This window comes from Falco peregrinus, chromosome 4 (assembly GCF_023634155.1).
Source record: "Falco peregrinus isolate bFalPer1 chromosome 4, bFalPer1.pri, whole genome shotgun sequence".
In the NCBI taxonomy this organism is placed as follows: Eukaryota; Metazoa; Chordata; class Aves; order Falconiformes; family Falconidae; genus Falco; species Falco peregrinus.
Genome location: NC_073724.1, coordinates 7,792,642 through 7,814,275, shown reverse-complemented (window position 1 = coordinate 7,814,275; position 21,634 = coordinate 7,792,642). Strand labels below are relative to the sequence as shown.

The following is a 21,634-nucleotide window of genomic DNA, read 5'->3' as shown; positions in this document are numbered from 1 at the left end:
CGGACAATGGGGGCGCGGGGAGGTGGCGGCTGGAAGATGGCAGCGGCTGGAGACATCGCGGGGCGCCCGGCGGCCGCCGCTCCCGCGCGGCTCCCCTGCTCGGCCTGGCTGCTGGCCGCCGCCGCCGCGCTGACCGCCGGTGAGGGATGGAGGGAGTGCGGGCCGGCCGCCGTTTGCCCGCGGGGCTGCGCTCGTAGCCAGGGCGGAGCTGGATGCGGCGGGGGGAGCAGCCCGACGCGACCCTACCCGAGGCGCGGCGGGCGGCGGGCTGGGCTCGGCGGCCTGGCTGGGGCCCGGCGGGGCTCGCCCGCCCCGATCCGCGCTGGGGAGGGGGGGGGGCCCGGCCCGGCCCGGCGTGTGGGGGGCGCCGCGGGGCCCGGCGAGGTGGGGCGGCTCTTCCCCGGCCGGCGCGGGGGGCGCCCGCCCGTTCCTCCCTCTGCGTGCCGTTCCCCGTCGCCGCCGGCTTACCGGAGCGGGGTGTGTGCGTGTGCGTGTGTGTGTGGGGGGCACGGCCTCGGTGCCCCCCTGCCCGCCCGCCTCTGAACCGCGCCGCGGGTGCGTGTTCCCGCCCGGCTGTGGCAGCCTGCTCGCTCCCCGGCCGGCCGGGCCCCGGCGGGACACCCGGCACGGCCGCGCCCGGGCTCCCTGAGGGACGAGGCGCGCTGTCCCGGCGGGGAGGGCGGCTGTGACCCCGCGGGCCCTGCCGCGGCCGGCCCCCGGCCCGGGGGTCCCACGGGCGGGCTGCGTGGGCCCCGCGGGGCTGCGCTCGCCAGCTCTGCCTCGGCGAGTTGGGCAGCCGGGCGGGAGCCCTGTGCGCTGAGGGAAGGCGCAGCGCGGCCGGGGTGCCCGGCAGGCGGGGACGCTGCAGTTGTGGTAAATGACTTAGAAAACACCTTTGATTCGGGCAGTGGCGATGTATTTGGGTCGAGGAGGCGTTACATCAGCCAAAATGAAGTGCTTCTGACTCACACAGACGGAGAAGGCGTGCAAGGCGATGGAGGGGTAGAAACGGCGAGGGCGATGCTGGGCTTGGCTGTGGCTTACGCTCTGACAGGGCGCAGGGTTCTTCTACCTTGCAGCTGTTCTGAAACGAAAAGAGGGCACAGGATTCCCCAGGGAGCTCACTGTGTCGGTGCTAGGCATGGGCAGTGACGGGACGGCACCTGGAGATTTTTTTTTTCGTTGGCATTAATTGCTTAGTGGGTAAAACTTTGCAATGTATGTCAGTAAGAATCATTAAAGAAGCCTTCTCAGTTCATATGGAACGCTGTGAAACAGGCCGTCTGGAAAGAGGCTTGATAAGGAGCTGTGCTGAGTGGTAAGAAACTTTAAACTACTTATTTCTAAATAGCATTGTTTGGTTTTATTTAAGTTCAGTGCATTCTGCAGTGAACGTAAGTAGAGATTGCTGAGGCTTGTTAGTATTTAGAATTAAGTAGCTAGACTTGATACATGCATAGCTTACAGTAAAACCAAGTTCTTTGAAAATAAATATGGAGACAAGAGAAGAAAGGAGCATATTTCCCCTGACCACAACAAAAGGTACAACTACAGTAATGCTATGGGTAGCTGGGAGCAGTAGATCATTCTATAAAGTCTAAGGTATGTAACCAAATATAGTATCTTAAAACCAAGGAAGTCTACAAGATATTCTTTTGGAAGAGACCCTCCCTAGGGTGGAGACTATCTAAACAGTGAGACTGCAATTTAAAGGAATAAATGGGTGTTAAAATCACTGTCTTAATCTGTGTTGAACTGCATTTAACCGTATTTCTGTTCCCATCCCTACAACTGTTGCTGGTTTTTTTCTAACTCCAAATCAGAAGTTATTCCTATGTTGGCTTCTTCTCTTTGTGTTTAAGCTGCGTATCCTTAATCCTCCTGTATGCTTTGAAAAAGCACTTTTATTTTTTCTGTCCACATGTGGAGTTGGCACAAGGTTAACATCTTTGCATGGGAATAAGTGACCAGAGTGCTGGTTTTTCATCTCTTTTGCATATGCAAAGTACCTTGGTGACTGGTAGGGAAAAGGTGACCTTCTCTAGAGTTTGGGGTTATAAAGAGCCCAGGGTTATAAATACTCTGCCTTTCAGCATGTTGTTCAGGTTCCTGCAGTTTTTTAAGGACCCACCTCCCAGTCCCTTTGCTCATGCTGGATTTTCATCTAGCGAGAGGTTCAGAAATCAAAAACTGCCAAGCAAAGGGGCAAAGGCAGAAGTGGCATTTTCAGAGGGCTGTTGCCACTCGGTTGCTTAGAAGTGATGTGTGGCTGGGTGACGCGTTGTACATAGCTTCACTGCTGTGGCTTGTGGCTCCTCTTCTGCCTCTTCATGTGCTTGACGACAGACCTGTTTCTGTGGCAAATAACCTGCAGTGAGACAGAAACGTCATTTAGGGGACTGTGTTGTACAGGCCCAGTTTCACATCACAGTCTGCTTTGCCAAGCCAAGTGGGTCACTGTTGCTTCACAGATAAGTGCAGATAACGGGTTTTAAAGCTTATTTTCTTGTGTGTACCTGCATGTGTGCATTCATCTTGCTTGTTTAGGCTCAGTCACCTGAAAATCTGATTGCTTCGTTTACTTGTAAGAATGAAGGATCATTGTCAAAGGTACTGTTTGGGATCTGTGGACATTTGTAGCAGTAGTAGTTAATCTAGGTATAATCTCTTGCATGGGTGGGTGAGCCTTGAACAACTAGTCAAGAATGTCAAGAAAATACATTATTTTGCGATCCTGAATTTGTAAGACAGGTATCACTTAAAGCAATACTTGTATCTGTCTCTAACGTGAGGGTGGTGCCTGTTTGCTTCTAAAAGTCTCAAAGAATGCCTAGTCATTACTGATATTTCTACTATTCTTTTTGATGCCAACAAAAGCCATATTTTTTTCTTCTTTTTCTTTTCGTTCTCCTACTACCCCTTTTATATACACTCACGTACATGTGCACATATGCACAGGTCAGTAATAAGCAGAGGGGTATTGAGATGTTAGATAGCTCAAGTGCCTCTTACTGCTTTGAGCTCACCTGCACGTTTCAGTTGCTGCTTGAAATGTTTCCTGAAAATAACAGTGTAAGTCGGTGTTCCAATGCTCACTTCATGTTCGTGCCAGGTTTAGTCAGTATTGCTGTATTCGCCCTGTCAGGAGCTGTTAGTTCTTTTAGGCAGAGCCCACTGATGCTGCAGGTGGGAAGACTTCCTTGCCTGCAGTGCTAAGCAGGTTCTTCGGCAAAGGGAGAAAGTGATAAGGTAGATAAACTCTTCTCCTTGCTGGTTGGGTTGAGGGTGGAGCTGCTGCTCAGGTCACCTCACTTGCAGCAGCAAGAAGTTCTTGGAGTATGCTGAAAAGATTAGCTTAATGTTTTGGTGATAATAAAATGTGGTTTAGTGCCGACTTGTAAAATGGCTGGGTTTTGGCCCCTCTGTGTAAGTAGCAATGTGTGTGTCTCTTGTTATCTGAATTGCAACCGATTGTGTTAAGCAGCAATTCCACTGTCTGTCTGGACTTACTTTATCCTGACTGATAATAGTAGATAGTAAATGTTCTTCATTGTGGGAGTTCTCAGAATGTGATATGATGTGGTTTACATGGCTCTTTCTACCACCTACATGTAATTAACAGTAAACAGTCTGCAAGAAAAAAAATACAATTTTTTTTTCCAACTATTGAATGCTAACTCAGGATATCCTAGGAATACATCAGAAAGCTGGAAGGTCTGGGTATGAAAACATCTGCATCCTATGGTTTTTGTCTGTCTTTTTTGTGTGTGTTTGTGGATCTGGGTTGGTGTGACCCCACAGGTAGTGGTGAGCACAATGGAGAGGATGCTAACGTCTTGTTTAAGAGGAAGCTGTGGCAGGAGAGGACAAGAAGTTCTGAACCAGCTTTGCTGCTGGCGAAGAGGCTTGGAGAACTCTTAATTTCACTGATTTACTGTCATCTCAAAAGAGCAGTTACTTAGAAGAGCAAGTGTTCACTCAGACTAGGGTTTAGCGGTAAGCTGTATCCAGCGTGCTATGGGTATGGATCTCGAGGCAGGGTCAATGTCAGTTTTGTTTGCTGTCAGAGGTGGTTGAAAGATGACCCTTCAGGTGATTTCACCTAGTTGTACAGATTTTTTTATTCCTACACACCCACACCCCCCTGCCCAATCTTTTATCTTTAAAGTGGCAGGACCGTTCTGTTACTTGAAAAAGTAACACGTCCTGAAAAAGCCACTTTTTTTTTTTTTAAATTGAAGTTGTTTATATCAAAGAAATGTATTGGTACTCTTTGTGGCTGGGATAGAATTAACTTTCTTCATAGTGGCTTGTATGGTGCTATGTTTTGGATTTGTGATGAAAACAGCCTTGATAACACACCAAGGTTTTACATTGGTTACTTGTTTTACGTTGACTTACACAGCGCCAGGGCCTTTTCTGCTTGTCACCCTGCCCCAGCAGCCAGCGGGCTGGGGGACACGAGGAGCTGGGAGGGGACACAGCTGGGACAGCTGCCCCCAGCTGACCAGAGGGATATCCCAGACCACAGGACATCATGCTCAACAATAAAAGCTGGTGGGGAAGAAAGAGGAAGAGGGGCTGTTTGGAGTTAGGGCATCTGTCTTCCCAAGTCACGTTAGGCCTGATGGAGCCCTGCTTCCCTGGAGATGGCTGAATAGCTGCCAGCCAATGGGCAGCAGAGAGTGAAAGCTTTTGCTTCACCTGTTAAACCGTCTTTGTCTGTACCTGTGAGTTTTTTCACTTTTAATCTTTTGATTCTCTTCCCCCATCCCACTGGGGGGGTGGGTGGGGGGGGGGTAGCGAGCGGGCAGCAGGGAGGACTGAGCTGCCCACTGGGGTTAGCCCACAACCCTCGTATATTGTTCCCTTGTGCTGCTGTGCCTTTCAGCTCCTGCATTTTTATTTAGCTCTTGAGTTGGCACTTTCCAGTTGGTGCTGTTGCTTTGGCTTAAAGTGTGCAGGTAAAACAGGAAGGCTGGTTGTTCTCTTGAACTCCTTACCTCCAGCCCCGCAGAAGATGCTTTGCGATATGTTTGCTGGTGCTTTACACGCATGATGTTAAGGGAGTTTGCCCTGGCACATTGGTTACACCCTACCTTCAGTGTTTGAAATCAGATTGAGGTTCTGATCCTTAAGGGAGGATTAAACTCTGGGCAGTGCAGCAGTTTTGTGGGTGGTGGCTGGTGACACTTTCCTAAGCACTTTCATTTCACAAGGTGGAGGTAAATCAGGGCAGGTGAACTCCAGGTAGGTGAAATGGCCAGTGCCAGAGGTGTTTATCTTCAGTTGGCTGCTGCCCAGCTGTTACGCTTTTCAGTAACTTGGTTTTGTAATGTGTGCAAGTGAAAGACGGTGAACGAGGCTCCCTCTTGGTAATAAAACTCTATAAAGCTGTAGGTGCTGCAGAATTTTTAAAATCTGACTGGTAACTATGTCTTGAAGTTTTCTGGTAGAGGTTTTACAGGATTGCTTGACTCTTTCAGGGTGGAAGGTGTTGGAGACGATGGCTGCATGGAGATCCTGCACACCCTGCTGCTTGGCAAAGTCAGCACAGGCACAGACTAAGGTGCTGCCCTAATCAAAGGGATGGCTCTAGAAATGACCTCGTATGTGTAAACTGGGGAAGTGATGTAGAGTATGCTACAAGGGAGGCTGTAAATACTTCACAAAAGAGAAGCATTCCTGGGAAGAGCCAGCTGAAGCAGGTCCTGCTTAGTTACTTGGTACTACTTGGTGCTTCCTAACGTTGCTTAATTGTTGTTGTTCAAATATGGTTTACATCAGACAGGGTTAGGGTGTTGGTCTGGTTTAAATGAAAACAATGGAAAAAGGGCTGTTTTGAACATGGGTTAGTTCCTGGTCAGATTTATCATGTTATGTTACGAACATGCATAGGGGGCTATTTAAATTGGCACCACCACTGACAAATTTTTGCGAAACAATGCTTTGAAATACATAGCAAGGGCTTTTTCTTTTGGTTTTGTGGCTGCACTGCTGCAGGTTATAGCTAGTTGTCAGTTTGCTCAGCAAGTAAATTGGCGAGTTTGGTTAGCAAGTAAGCGTAAGACTGCTGTGAAGAAGGTGCCAGAGCTGGCTGCAGGCGTGCAGCAGTCAATGGAGCAGTAAGGGATCTCATCCTCAGAGAGCTTTGGATTTGCTGGAACTGCTGAAAGTCACTTGCTAGTCACACCAGAATAGGTGAGCCATGTGACTGAATACCCTGTTAGCTGATGAGGGTAATCGCTTGGAGGGCTTCATTTCAGCTGTCTCTAACTCCTTGCTCTGTTAAGTGGTGGGATTTTATTTAACAGGTTTTAACCAGGTCCCTCTGTATGCAGGAAAAAGCTCTGTGCTCACCTTTCAGGCTGGTGGAAATACCAATACTTGGCAAGAGGTGGACGTGATGCTGGGCCAGGAATGATGGCAGGTGGGCGTGACTGGTACTGAAATGGTTCTAATACCTTGGATGGTTCAGAGTGCATCTTCTGCAAATGTTTCTTGGTGTATAGAGATTTGTTGTCCCTGAGTTGGTTGCAATTCTGTGGATTGATTATTGTAAAAGGGGGGGAGGGGGTGCGGAAAGGGCAGCCGCTTAGGTCTGTTTGGTATGTAGCCTTTTTACACTGTATCTCCTTGTGAAACTTGTGTATCCTAAATTGTACTGCCAAGTTTGTTTTGGAAGTTGGTAGCTTCCATGCTGCTAATGCTAGATTTTGTCAAAAAGTTGCTGCACACCATCAGCAGTTGGCAACATGACTGGTACTTTTAACACAGTTTCAATTGAAATAGTACTAATAACCAGTGCTGACCTAGAGGGAAGCTTTTGTTCCAGCCAGTGATGTGTCCCACTCTACTGTTCTGCACCTTGGGGGTTTTTTTGTTTTGTTTTATTGTTGTTTGGTTGGGTTTTGGGGTTTCCTTTTTCCTGCAACTTCTGATCCTCAGTACTCTCTTTAGTAGACATTGTGACAGTTTTAGTAGATTGCTGTAGTAATTCTAGGAAATGTTTATGATGGTGGGATGTTTTCTTTCTCAACTCTCTGCCACGTGTTGAGCATGTGTAGCCAGCTTCTCTCAGGTCTTTAATTAAGCAAGCTTAATGGTATCTTTTTTTTTTTTTTTTTTTTTTTCCCTGGGAAAAACTTGGTGTGTTTCAGGGAGACTCTTCTAAGATGTCTTCTCGATCATCTTGTTCCATGTAGCCTTTCTTTAATCTTAATTCCCATTTTCTGGAGTCTTTCCTTGCGCCCAAGGAGTAATCTGGTGTGTGTGTTAGTGACTTTGTTAGTATTGCAAGATTGGAGGTAGAACAGCTGCCATCAGCTGTCCCGGTTACCCTTTGCACTTCCAATGGCTTTGCTTATGTTGCCCCTTTGGGTTTTTCACTGTTCTGGTTTGACTTTGTCAACAAGAACTGTTTACTTGAAGACTTGTAAACTTACTGGGTCATGGAAGGAAAACCACTTAAGGGCTGTTGAATGGAAAAATATGATGTCTGGTTTGGAAAGTACCTGAGCTGCTGATTGGTGTCCCAGTCTGCAGCACCGCCAGGGAAGTATTCTTTGTGATCCCCAAGGAAGAGTTACTAGAACAGGGCTAGATGTTATTGGCTTCAAGACTAAATGAGCATCTGCCCAAACCTGACATATGACTGACTCTGTAATTGGAGCATGAAGCAGTGCAACTATGCTTACTTGTTCTGGGATCTCGGCACCTTTACAAGCATCTCAATTTTATGCTTTCCAGGTTGAGAGAGCGTTACACAAGTGAAATTATTTCCTTGGGATTGAACAAGGAATCTGTGGCCTGGCCAGCAAGGGAGCTTAGACATTCTCTGCAGTTTCTCATGCTTGTTCCTCATTTCTGATGAAAAGCATGGGCTTTGGAAGTAAATCTCAGCATAGGTTCTTCTGCTGCCCCTTGGTAGAGCAGTGAGCAGCTCTGCATCATGTGGAGGAGACCACTTTGAAAACTGGCTCTGCTGCCTGGGAGCAGAAGGTGGTACCAAAGCTTAGTGACTCTGCAGACTTATCTTTTAAGTTCTGTCAAAGTAGGCACACAGGGGCATGCGGGGCTGAGATTCGTGGATGTTATTGACTGCTTTGGCAGCTTTGTCACAGCCTGCTTAAGGCTTCTCAATGAAACTGATTTCCTTTCACATGGGGTGAACAAGTTGCTATTTTTTTCCCCTCATCGTTGAGTCAGGCAGAGCTTGGCTGAATGTGCAAAGCGGCCAAGGGAAAGCAAGCGTTGTGTTAGCAGATGCTCGTCTGAGCTCGTCTCTGCTCGGGGGATGAATGTTCCCAGCAGCAAGGCAGCAGGAGGTGGTAGGTGTTCACGGGCTAGGTGTCAGCAGATTTTCTTTCTGTTTTGTAGCGCTGGTAGGGTGCTGCAGGACTGGCAGCGTTACTGAAGACAGGAAGCCTTTTCCTTCAGCAGCCTGAATTACTTGACGAGATTGGCAGCCTGCGGAGCTGCTGTGGCAGCAGCAAAAAGCTGTTCTGGTGGTTGGCATTTGACAGAGAAACTAAACTGTTCTGTCCTCCTTTGAGGCCGTGGAATTTCGTTTTAGTTGCTTGGAAACTTACATGTCAAGATTGGTTGGTGTGACTTTGTCTTGTTGTTGTTTCTGTAGCTGATGTTGCTTTGCATTATAGTTGAAGGTATGGGGTGTAGGTGTTAAGGTTTTGGTGGCAGGGGTGGAGGGACAGCCTCTGTGAGGAGAGGCTGGGGCTGCGTTGTGCCTGATGCAGCCAGTTCCAGCCCGCTCCACCGCAGGGCACGGCTGAGCCTCTCCGCTGAGCTGGTGGCACCTCTGTGATAATGTTTAAGAAGGACAAAGCACCACACAGGGAGTGAGGAGTGATCAAAGCCACCATTGCCGGTGGAGCTGTCATCCCCCACATCCACAAGTCTCTGATTGGAAAGAAGGACAACAAAAAATGACGTAGAGAGGAAAAAGTGTGAAGAACAACACTGCAAACCCCAAAGGAAGAGGGGAGAAGGTGCTCCAGGTACTGGGGAAGAGATTCCCCAGCAGCCCCTGGAAGTTTTGGGAGAAACTACTGTGGAGCAGGTATTCACCTGCAGCACATCAAGAGGACCACACTGGAGCAGGTATCGGTGCCATGGCCTGTGGAGACCCCAAGCGGGAGTAGGTTCTCCAGAAGGACTGCAAGCTCTTGGGAAGAGCTCATGCAGGAGCAGGAAAAGGTCTGAGGAGCAAGGAGCTATTATGGACTCACCACAACTCTCCATCTCCCCCTGGCTACCTGGGAGCGGGGAGGAGGTAGAGTAGTTGGGAATGAGGGAATGAAGTTGAGCTGGGGGGAAAAAAGGGATGATGGAAAGATATTTTAATTTTTGTCTTTGTTTTGTACCATCCAACTCTATTTTAATTGGTAATAAATTCATTTTCCCCAAGTCAAGTCCGTTTTGCCTGGGACAGTAATTTGTAAGTGATCTTCCTGTGCTTACCTCCACCCGTGACCATTTTCATCTTATTTTCTGCAGCTGTCCTGTTTGGGAAGGGATAGTGAGAGAGTGGCTGGCTGGGCATCTGGCAGCTAGCTAGCTGTGGGTCAACCCACCACAATGACAGGCAAGGACATAGATTTAGAAATATATGTGTATATATGCATTTTTATATCTATACACCTAATAAGACTTCAGACCAGATAGTGCTATGATGGATTTCTAGTGTGGAGATGGTCAGACAGTGTTTTTTGTTACGCTGACATACGTGGCTCCTTAATACTTGTGTGTTTTCCTTATGAAATACAGCATGGTTTGCTCCTGGGTGGAATGGCTGGCATGGATTTCACTTCCATGTTAAGGCTAAATGATGTCAATGAATTCTTAGTACGTGTCGTGGTTTAGCCCTGACCGGCAACCCAGCCCCACGCAGCCACTCGCTCGCTGCCCCTCACGCAGAGGGATGGGCAGGAGGATCGGTAAGGAACGTAAAACTCAAGGGCTGAGATAAGAACAATGTAATAGGCAAAGCAAAAGCCGCGCACGCAAGCAAAGCAAAGCAAACCCAGGGATTCGTTCCCCACTCCCCACGGGCAGGCAGGGCTCGGCCATCCCCGGGACAGCGGGGCTCTAGCACACAGAACAGTGACTCGGGAAGACAAACGCCATAATGCTGGATGTCCCCATCTTCCTTCTTCCCCCAGTTTATATAGCCAGCATGACGTCCCATGGTAAGGAATACCGCTTTGGCCAGTTGGGGTCAGCTGTCCTGGCTGTGTCCCCTCCCAGTTCCCCGTGCCCCACCAGCCCTCTGGCTGGCAGGGCCCGAGAAACTGAAAAGTCCTTGATTTAGTGTGAACATCACCCGGCAACAACTAAAACCATCAGTGTGTTATCAGCGTTGTTCTCACACCACATCCAAACCACAGCCCTGCACCAGCTACTGAGAAGAAAATTAACTCTGTCCCAGCTGAAACCAGGGCAGTATGGAAATTCGGTCCAGCATCTGGATGCTTTAACAGATCTTGTGGAGTTTCAGAGGAATGATTTGGGCATGTCTACTCCTGTCTATTAAGACATGAAGGCTAGGATTTCTCCACCAGGTGTTTTATCTACAGTGAAGAAATGATGGACTATGGGGACCTAAGTACCTATAATTGCAGGAGGGCACTATAACTATGTGCTGGTTTTCCAAAATGTTTTGTAGGGGTCTTGCTGCTGTTGTTTCATGCTGATTTTACATGGAATTTGCGCTTTGTGGGTGAAAGAACTAAATGTCGTGCAACTATAGTTGAGACTGCTGCCAATAGTAGACTTCGATATTTCACAACACGCTTGACATTAAGAGTATTTCTTAACAAAAGCGCTGTTTCACAAGTGTGTGTTGTTTTTTTGGCTTGTGACCCCTAGTCATCAGGAAGTCCCACGTCCTTCTCTCTGATGAAACTTCTGGGCTGCTGGGAAAACCCTGGTGAACATAACAATACACTGACTTTTCTGTTGTTTTATTGAGACCTTTAAATGTGTATTGCTCAGGTGCTGCTGTACTAATGCACTTCTTTCCATTTTCCTGATCTGTGACTCCATCATCAACTTGTAACCTGTAACAGCCTGTCTGAATCTTTCCATCTTTCTTTCATCAGACTTTCTGATTATTTCCTCATAAGAGACTTTATTTATAAATCGTATGAATGTCTCTATTACTAGGTATCTATAAGATAAATGAAGCAAGTTGCTTGTATTAATTAATAAACTGATGACTAGCCATTTCAAGAGGAAGGGAGTGTTAACGCTTTTCCCAGTGTAGGGTGGGAACTGTAAGCATCTAGTATTTAGTGATCTGATAATAGTTTCCGCTTAGGCTGTGTTTGTGCTTGTGGAAATAAGATGCCTGTGATTACAGTATTAATTGTTTGCATTCTTGGTTTGTTAAGACTCCTAGTGATCAAGCTGAATTGGATCCAAGGGAATCGAGTTTATTTTGATGTGTTCATAGGCTTAGTTAGCAGAACTTTTTCATTGAATCCAAGATCTCAGTGGAGACTCTGTTCTACAAAGAAATTTTAATTAGCTCAGTGTTAATTAGTGTAAACCTTCAGTGCAAGGAAGGATTTCCTTGTCCTGTGCTACCAAACCAAGTTTTCAACCTTTGCCTAGTAGAATGGGGGCCATATTTCTGTATACAAAAATGTAGAACAAAAGCAGTTCTTGCCCGAAAGATTTTTATTTTTTTTTAACCACTAGGAAACAAGTGTAAGCAACCAGGGGATAGAAGTAAAGGCAGGAAAAAACACCTTCAGCTTTAGCATGCATTGATCTCCGAGCAGTGGCAGCTTAGGCGCTGTTGGATTTATACAGATGCTGTTACCAGATATTTTGGAGGCACTTAAGAGGTCTTGAGGGAAGTTAAATAAGTTTTCAGTTTTTGAGCAGATCCTCCCAGGCATGAGGGACAGTGCCTAGAAGGTACTGCGATGTGGATTTGAAAAGTCTGATGAGATCAATGCTGTAACATGGCTGGGGCAAGAGTCCCTTAATCCTGAAACAGGGAGGGGTGACTGGACGCTTGGTGTCATTTAAATGACCGTGGCATGCATAGGTCGATCTCTATAACCCTGTGTAAAGTTGTCATGTCAGTTCGTGACCTTGTAACTTGTTTCTGGGGAGGGGACCATGATTTGCATATTATTGTGTTTAATGGAGGATATAGCCTTGAATGTAAGCAGTTTGTGGTAGCAGACAAAGGGAAGTATCCAGACTTTGACCTGTAGGATAGCCAGCAAGCAACTTAAACCAGTATTAAGTCAATATAATAACGCTGGTTAATTGGAGATGTTGTATAAGGTGTAGTGCTTGCTCTGAGCGTGTGTTGTTGAGTACTACATCTTCTATAGTCAGTTAATGGAGGAAAGCAGTGATCTTGCCTATGCAGTGTCTTCCTCTTCTCAATGTCACCCTTGGAGCAGTTTGGTTACCAGGAACTGTGATACTTACTGGTCTGTTACTGACCATCTGTCCAGAGCAGAAAGGACATCACAGTAACGAAGGCCAAGATACAGACTGGAGTTTTTAGACCAGTGTCAGCTGAGCAGGTGGCTAGAAACTCTGAAAGACTCTGTCTTGACCTCAGAAGAGTTCAAAGTCAAAGATGCTGTGCAGGTTATGAATTGGAGAGACATGTGGCAGGTCCGTGGTGATAAATGCAGTTGTGGAGGGCTCTGAGGGAAGAAATGAACTCTGTTTTCATCCCATTTAGTGTGAGCTGACAACTTAGCATTGACAAAGATGTCAGACTGAGACTGTTCTTTGAACATAAGGAGACAGATCCTGAGCAGAGACACAGATCTGAGTAGTCAGTGCAGTGATGGGAGCTGAACTTGTTTTGCGGGTGAGATCCCTGAGACAAGATACTGAGGAAAAAAAAGAGACCTGAGAATAGAGAGAGCGTTGATGAAGAGTGACGATCCATGATGGGAACAATAAGAAAAGATTAGTAAGTAAGTAAGAGTAGTAAGATTTTTAAGAGTGTCATGTCCTGTTTCAAGAGTAGGAGGATTGTCTGAGAAGGAAGGTGAGGCTGGAGTCTTCATTGAAGTGTGGGGGCTGAAGATGGAGCTGGTGAGAGCTGGTATAGTTGGAGCAGTTTTAGCTCCAACAACACTAGAGGTGAAAAAGAAATGGCTGAAAAGGCATAGGTGGGTTTTTTTTTCCTGACAGTTTTGATGGTAGGTGAGAAAAATAGAAGCATCCTTCTGCTGAAAAAAAGAATTAAAGCGGTTGAAGGCTGGAAGAGATGTTCAGAGGGAAATATTTGGGCTACGGGCAGTTGGACAGGGTGATGGGATCAAGGAGGATCTATGGGAGAAGAGCAAATGTTTATCTTTGCCCTACCTACCTTGCAGACCTTCTCTTCCTAAAGCTCTCTTCTGTCTCAGACAGTCTCCTGTGATAATTTTTTTTCTTGAGAGGAACTAGGCTGAGTAAGCTTGAGGAATGGAGAAGTAAGTGTGACTGCAATATGACTCAGAATTCAGCTGAAGTATTAAAAAAGCTGGAGGAGCTGGAAGAAGGATGTAATCCTGGCAAATGTGGAAAGAGAAGGAAAAGAGCTGGAGCTGGAGATGATCCATGTGGATTTTATTAGGGCAGAAGAGGCCAAAAAGTTCAAGGTAGTGGGAACTGCCACCCTATCAGTGAAAGTACAAGAGCAGAGGGCTAAGGGTGAACAAATGTCAAATGTTATGGCCTCTCTATTACTTCTAAACAATCACGTTAAGATTTGAGGAACTGGTGTCTCATGCTGTAAGACCACAGAGGCAGGAAAAAAATTTTGAGGCGGTGCACATTGAAAGAACAAATAAAATGATGGGCTTTTTTTAGGCTGGGGGAAGAGAATGAGCAAAGAAAACATGGAGCTGGGACAACAACAGAACATATGAAAGTTAAAATTGCTGGAAATATCTGTACAAGATTACACAGTTCCTGCCTCCCCAGACTGTAGAGAGAAGTTGGCTTTTAATTTTTTTTTCTTTTGCTTTGCTACAGTTCTCTCACAGGTTGCTGGTGAGTTAGAACAGTGACTTCTTTAGATGAAGCAGATCTGTGCTACCCACTGCCTGTGTGTGGCAAGGAGTTCTCCGTACCACGTACAAGCAGACAATGTCTGTGCAGACTCTTTTCCTCCTACACAAATGCTGAGGGCATCTTGCTTGGTTTATGCTTGAAAGGAAGGCCTGTCCTGTGGCTTGGATGCAAAACAATGGGTTTTATTTATTTTTTCTTTTCTACTCCATTAGCTGGAAAAAATACATAAAGCACAGCAGCTCTGAGTTCATTTCATTGAACTGCTAGAAGCCTTTGTATATTCCAAATAAATATTTGGTAATTGTTTTACAAAGGAATATTTTTTGGCCCATAGTCCAAGTACGTACAAGAGAAAGGAAGCTCTGATACAACCTCTTGGGGAAAATAATCCCCCTCCCTTAGGGTGCTGTTCCCCTTTCACTGGTCAGAAATGAGAGAAGCAGTGGCCGGGGAGTCCGAGGGATCAGGGGTAACCTGATGGGACTGAGGAGTTTGTGAGTTTGAGGAGTGAACAGCATGGACTCTGACTGGCAAAATGAGTGAATGATGGTTTCTTCTGGTTCTGGTTATTGTAATTAAACTGATATGCTTAATTTTCCCACCCCTGCGGTGTTTGTGTGCTCGTTCCGTGTCCCCTGGGCATGTGCTCTGCGTTCCCCTGGCTTGCCATGTGCTTGGGTGAGAGACAGCGGTTCCCACAAAGCCAGCCGCGTCGCCATCCTTGGGTGTATCCACGTGGCCGGGGTGTTTTGCATTTCTTTCGTCTTTCAGCCATTTCATGGACGGAACTACAGCTTCCAGAGCTCGCAGGCGGGCTGTGTGGCGTGGCCAGCTGCCTGCTGTGTTGGTGGCCCTGTGCTGCAGCCGCTCAGCTGGGGATGCCCAAGAGATTCTCGGGGCGGAGGGAGGAAGATGGGAAGTGGCACAGCTCACATGAGCTTTGTTTTCTTGGGGAACGAGGCTTAAATTTGCCTGTGTAAAAGACGGTTTCTAAAATTCCCTACGGAGCATGGGCTTTGCTTAATTTTAAGCTCCGATAAAATAATCTGATTTAAGGCAAACCTACGTGTTAGGATGGTCATGTCACTCGAAGGAAGCTTGCTGTCTGACTTTGAAGGCTGCTGAGCTGGTAGCTCTCACTGACTAAAAGCATGAACCCCATGATTTAAGGACTAATGTAGGTTTGTTTGGTTGGGTTTTTTACCCTGTCTTTGTCTGGACTCGTTCTTTTCAGTTTGCCTACTTCAAGAGCTAGTTTGTTTGAGAAATAAATCAGCTAAGATACTGAAGAAGCAGGAAGACTTGCTTTCCTCTTCAAATAAGGGAGGAACCCCCCTGTATTTAAGATATTGTAGCTCAGAAATACAGAATCATGTGATCAGAAGCAGATTACTAGTACCGTCTCTGTGCTGAAACCTATGGTTTAATAAAACCCAAAACGTCACATTTGAGTTACCGAGGGCACATGGCGTATGTGCATCCAGCCACAGTGATTTTACAAGATTTTTGTTTTCACACGGATGTGACACAAACGCTGAAAGACATTGTTTTGTGATGTCACAAGATCATGCCTTGCTTCTTAACATAAACTTGAATGAATATGCAGATGTATCTTTGCTTAAATGTGGATAGGGATAGTGTCTTTGTGGTTTAAAGGGTGCCAGATAAGCAATATGTTCAGCAGGTTTTCCAAATCACACTGAATTTCACTCAGTCTGTAGGAAAACTACCAGTACCAGCACAGTATTCGCCTTGATTACTTTAATTCTGGGGGGTGGTTGTGGTCTGCTGTTTTGCCCATGCGTAAGCCTCATGGCAGAAGAAAACTTAAACTGCTGTCATGTTTCTGAACTATAGCTGAGTGATTGTTTATGAGGGCTTGCACATGAGGACCTCGAAGGCTGCCAGAGAGCGGATCAGATGGCGTAGCTGGGAGCCAGAGAGCTTTACTCCTCAGCTTTCTGGAGGTGAACTTTTGTTCTACCTACAGCTGAGAAAAACTGGAGATGGGAAACAAGATGTGAGCCAGAGAGGAAACTGAGTAATAGCCGAGTTCAAGATGTTAGTTCCTCCGATGGGGCTTGTTTATTACAATGGCTGCTGGCAGTAATAGGAAAGAGTTTTAAACTCATCCTTTGCACTATAGAATTGACTTCCACAGACTGTTGTAGAGGAAACCTCTGTGGATGGAAAACATCCTGTAACAGATAATGCAAGGAAAGAGAAGTGAACTGGCCTGCTCTGGTTTATATCGCAGGTACAATGCAATGTCTGTGCGCACTCTTGGTGTAGGAATTGGTGGTGTCTTTTCCTCTTACAAGCAACGTGATATGAACTTCTTGATTCTCGAAATCTCGAAATCAGCACTGATGCCACTTGTTCTCCTTCTTTCTTCTCTTTACCTTTCCCATACAGTTAAAGTATCAGCAGTAGAGGTCAACACACCGGAGGAGATATTTGTGGAGAATGGGACAGACGCAAAGCTTCCATGCACATTTACATCTGTGGAAGTGATCAGCAGCGCGGCATCTGTTTCTTGGAGTTTTCAACCAGAGGGAGCTGCAACTCGTATCTCAGTAAGGAATGGCTGTAGGGGAACAAATCTGGGAGGGGGAGGCTGTGATAAGGATTCAGAGGTCTTCTAGTTGGCTCAGGATCAAGCAGATAGGAATTGGAGCCTCCTTTCATGTGTTGTGTCTTCATCACTGTGATTTTAGGGGGGCTTTTTAAAAGTTGTTTAAAAGTATTGCCATATGCTAGATCTCTGCAAAGACAGGAGTGTGCAGCAGCTGTAAAATATACCAGTACTTTGTTAAACAGTCAGAGGAGAGGGGTTTTGGTGTGGTAGCAGTATGTACAAAGCAGATGAGCATCTAGGAATCTTCTCCTAAGTTCTGTATCCTCTTGCACTTGAAATGAGCTGCAGAGCGGTGCACTGAATGATAGCCGTCACAGAATCTGGGTTACTGCTATTACAGTGTTACATTGTGTGTTGTACATGTTGATTATTTTCTGCTTGTGTACTGCATAGCCTCTGTTTGAAAGGGTTTAAAGCAAGACCAGTCCCCCTGGTTTCAGAAGAGAATTGAATTGCTCAAATCAGTAAGCAGTTGCTTCCTCACGTCTTAGTTTTTTGACAAGTGAAAAATCAGACTAGCAAGCAACTCAGGCTAATAAAAATTGCCATCGCTCGTTTCCTCTGCGTTGAGCACAGGTGGGCTCAGATCCTTTGGTTGTGAAACTTCAAAGAAGTAGCTTTGGTAGGTTGTTAGCTGTCTTCTTCCTCTGTCGCTTAAGCTGTGCGTGCCTGAGTCAGCTCTGACACTTCTGCTTCTCTCTTATTCCTTGCCATGAGTGAGAATTTAGAGGAAGCAGAACAAAGGACTGCGGGGCAGCAGGAAAGATGCTCAGCCTGTTAGTGTTTGTCTCCTTCCCTCTACTGCAGCCGTGAGGTCATTTAAACTCTAGGAGCCCTTCAATGCTTAGAACAGAGATGATGCAAAACAGTGTATGAGCATCTTACTCAATATAGAGAGCTCTGAAGAATCAAATCTGAACTCTCAGTGAATAAGTGTTTAGTTTGGAAAAGGGAACTCTTCTCTTCGGCAAGCCAAAGCAGTAGCTGGGCAAAAGCTTAAGGAAGTAGGGCATGTTTCCTGCCAATGTGGAACAGGATGGGTGAAAAGAAGCCATCTGTTTTCCTCTCCCCATAGACATATCCATCACATATCCTGTTTTGCCCTTCCCTTTGTGCATCACGGTCCAAACCCTTTATTGCAGAAATACAACTTCAGGACATAGTATTTTTTTGGAAGTGAAGTCGATTTAGACCTTCTACCTCGATGCAGTTATCAGCACAACTGAGAGAAAAGCAAATTATTTTTGAGCAGAAGTGACCCAGCATGGTCTGATGTTAATTCCCCGTTTCTTTTGAGGAGGTGGGGGAGGTATAGAGGGAAGATTATTTTGTTTTATGAACCCAAGTCTTGTTCATTACATGGCTTGATGGGCATTGATTTGAAAGATCAGTCTCATGGTCAGCTTATATCTGAGCTAAGTCCATACTGCACCTGGAAAGGATGGTCCTGTGCCTCTCCAGAATCAGCACTGCAATCTTGCGGCAGCGTGGAGAGGCTGAAAGCTTCCCCTGCTTGTCCCCTTCTCCCGTCACATGCCCAGTTATAGAGGCAGCTCTGCAGGAAGGAAATGTCTGATGACAGCAGAGTTTCACAATTGGCTTAAACCAGTCTAAACCCATCAGCTTTAGGTTTCGGTAGAAGTTTTGTGTTAAATCACTTAATCATAAGCATGGAGTGGCTTGAGTCACTTAGCTCGTGTTTCAGGACAGACTTTACTTTGTGATTTCTCCTTCCCCAGGTGAGGACACCTAGAGAGCTGAGGAATCTGTGTCTTGCCTTCTAGACTTCCAGTCGGATGACTCCTCTGTGCCCAGGGGTGTGGTAACGCAGTGCCCCAGTGCTAAAGGTTATAATCCAGCTGGAAACGCTGCAGACTGATGCAGATTTCCTCCAAAATGTTGACAGATGACTGTGTGCTAGCAGACTTCCTACCAGATGAGTTGGTTGGATTTGTGCTAGCCTGTAAACAACAGATAAGTGTCAGATTGACTGCAGCCCAACAGATGGTCGTGTGCACATACTTGATCTGGATAAGAACTGTGCTGCCAGGTGATGAGGCCTGATATCCCGATTGTGGGTCGGATGGAGAGGATGTTGGAAAGGCGAGCCTCAGATCAAGGATGGGAACAGGAAAAGAGATGGGAGATGACTTGAATGGGAAGAGAACTGACTTGTAGCCAGTCTGGTGGCAGAGAGACTGCTTTGTAAAGAACGCTGTAGAAAGAGGAGGCTGGAATATTGTCTTAAAGTTTTTTAACCATGCTCTGGAGACTGAACTGAAGAGGGTTCAGGCTGATTCTTGGTTAAGTTTGTTTTGCTCTCTTTTAGAAGGTGAAATTAAGAATGAATGTGGTCCTGCAGTATAGCCTTGATCCCTCTATTAAGGTTATGGCCATTGTTCAAACATCCCGTATGTTTGAAAGCAGAGTTGTCCTGTAGAAGTCTGTACAATTCTGCTGTAAATTCCAATTTGAGTCAGGTATACCAAGGAAAAATGCGGTTTCTCTTCAGACTGTACCAAACAGGTTCATTCTTCCAAGGACTTTTGGTCATGTCTAGGGAGTGCAGGGCCAGTGTGCAACTTCATTGCCTAAAAACTGGGAAACAGTTATGTTTACTTAATGTGAAGGTTTCTGGAAAGCAGCTAGGTACACCCTTAGTTACTTACGGGATTATTTTGGGGGTGGAGGGAAAGAGGGTATTGCCTGTTAATTTAGCTGTGCTGCAGTTGCAAGTAACACATTGCAAAACACAAGATAGGAAACTTGGTATCCTTTTCCTACTAGGATGCAGAAGTCTTCCTGTACCTGAAAGACTGATGGCTGTGATGCAGAACTGTTCTGTTCTTTAATTATTCCCAGGTTAACTGCCTTTTTCTCTTTCTTCCACCTCCTTGTCTGAGAAACACCATGTCCCCAAAACCAGGAAAAAAACCCCTAAAAAATCCAACCACAAAACAAAACCAGCAGAGAGTGAAACTTGCAGTCTGTTGCGATAGTATAATTGAGGTATAAGCCATGGTGTGGTTATGCAAGCCAGGCTGAAGTGGTGAGGCAGGAGGAAAAAAAGATCTCAAAATACTGGCTGTATATAATACAGTGGATTCTGGGAGAATGCTGTAATAGTGAGAGAAGCAATGTAGCTCTGTGATCTCTAATTGCATTGTTCTTATATCCTCTTTTCCTTGACTGCAGTTTTTCTATTACTTTAATGGAAAGCCATACCCTGGAAAGGACATACCATTTAAGGACAGGATCACTTGGGCTGGAGATCTTAACAAGAAAGATGCTTCAATCAGTATATCAAACATGCAGTTCCGGGACAACGGCACTTACATTTGTGATGTCAAGAACCCACCTGACATTGTTGTCAAACCAGGAGAAATACGAGTTAGAGTTGTGGAGAAAGGTATTCACCCTATATATTTTTTTTCCTTCCTTTTTTTCCTGCCTCCCCCTTCTGTGTCTGCCACTTTTCTTGGGGGTGGGGGAGTAGCCTGGAGGGAACAGCTGTCTTTTTAACCGTCTTCTTACAGGTCCTAATAATTGAACCGATATTCTGTCAGCTGTTTAAAAAACGGAATGTCGTATACCCTTTTCCTCTATACCTACTAATCCCTATGCTTTTAACACGTATTAGCAAAAACTGATGGAAGCCTTGATGAAACCCCATCTTCTTGTTTCAAAGTCCTATGACTTTTTTTTTCCCTGTATTTTGCTACATCAGGGGTTAGGATGACTTTTGAAATCTGGGGAGCAAGGAGAGAAAGTGGCAGACTCTTCTTTTTGGAACCCATCCTGGATATATACTGGAAAATAATCATCTGGGCCAAGCATGTACGGACAGACAGTGAAACGCTACTGTCTGACGTGTGAAGGTGTTTGTGTTGGATGTGCATTCAGTCTGCTTTACTCAGATGTTCCTTGGTGACTCCTATAAACTGGTAGGGCTGGCTACTTGCAGTCATTTAAGGCTTCTGCTTAGCATTTGGTAACAATGATCACAGCTCAAGAGCACTTCTATTCTCTGTGTCAATTTGGCTCTTTATTTTCCTCGGCCATCCAAAATATTTGATTGTTCTAGCTAAGCTGGAGGTCAGCCAAAGTGTGACTGTTCCTACAATGAAATGGTTCTTACAGTGACAAGATTTCCAGATTTATATTGAATAAGGACAAGAATAAATGTTGAATTCATAAGTGGCAGTGCTGATACAGCTATTCCATTAGATGTTAATATGTTAGGGAAGATGCGTATGTGTATGCCGTAATTAGAATGATACTGCTGCTGTCACAGGTGTGTACCCTGGCTCGTGAGGTCATTCCATGTATTTAGGTAGGCAAGGTCTGTATCTAACTCTTCTCTTCACAGAGCAGTTTGAGTTTCGTGGGACCTCCAGAGGTCCCACCATCGCTTAGAGCTTTCTGTTTCTGCAAAGTTTGAAGTCTGTATAAAACAGGATCAGTTTATTTTCTTACAATGCATTGATAGTCTCCCCAAAGAAGCAGTAAAGCAACTGCTGGTTTGGCAAAATCAGGCTGTCTTGGCAAAAAAAAAAAAAAAAAAAAAAATCTTCAGATTTTAACCCAGGTTAAGCAAATGAAGACTGGCTTCACTACACTAATTTAGCTGATATTTTTCAACAGACTTGCATGCCAGTTTCCCCATAGGTGGAGCATCTGGACAAGAGAATCTGTTTCTGAAGGGAACCCTGTATTTACCAATACTTCCTGACATCAGAAAAATGGGCAGCGCTTGTCTTCAAATTCTCAGGAAGACTTTGAAAACAGGTTTTCAAGCTATAGCTGTAACACTGTCTCGCATTCAGACTTTACCTGAAAGTACTGCTCTTGTAATAGGTTGTAACTCATCCTGAACTGAGCTGGAGGAAATTTTTCAATGGAAATGAGTGTATATCAACATTTTTTTGTTTTTTT

The 21,634-nt window shown here is 45.7% G+C and overlaps 1 protein-coding gene across 11 annotated transcripts in view; it reads left to right on the top strand.

Moving 5' to 3' along the window:
- MPZL1 (myelin protein zero like 1) overlaps nucleotides 1–21,634 on the top strand; it is a 39,989-nt gene continuing 18,355 nt past the window's right edge. For 3 of the 11 annotated variants that reach the window (XR_008746766.1, XR_008746765.1, XM_005236059.4), the window contains exons 1-2: nucleotides 15,058–16,637; nucleotides 19,895–20,108. Coding sequence is in view for 5 of the 11 variants with exons in the window: in XM_005236059.4 (XP_005236116.4) it covers nucleotides 16,272–16,637; nucleotides 19,895–20,108 (580 nt within the window). In the remaining 6 variants the exon portion in view is untranslated. Of the gene's footprint in view, nucleotides 140–15,019; nucleotides 16,638–19,894; nucleotides 20,109–21,634 lie in introns of those variants that run through there. The other 8 variants (XR_003553824.2, XR_008746767.1, XR_008746769.1 and 5 more) reach the window with 5 other exon arrangements.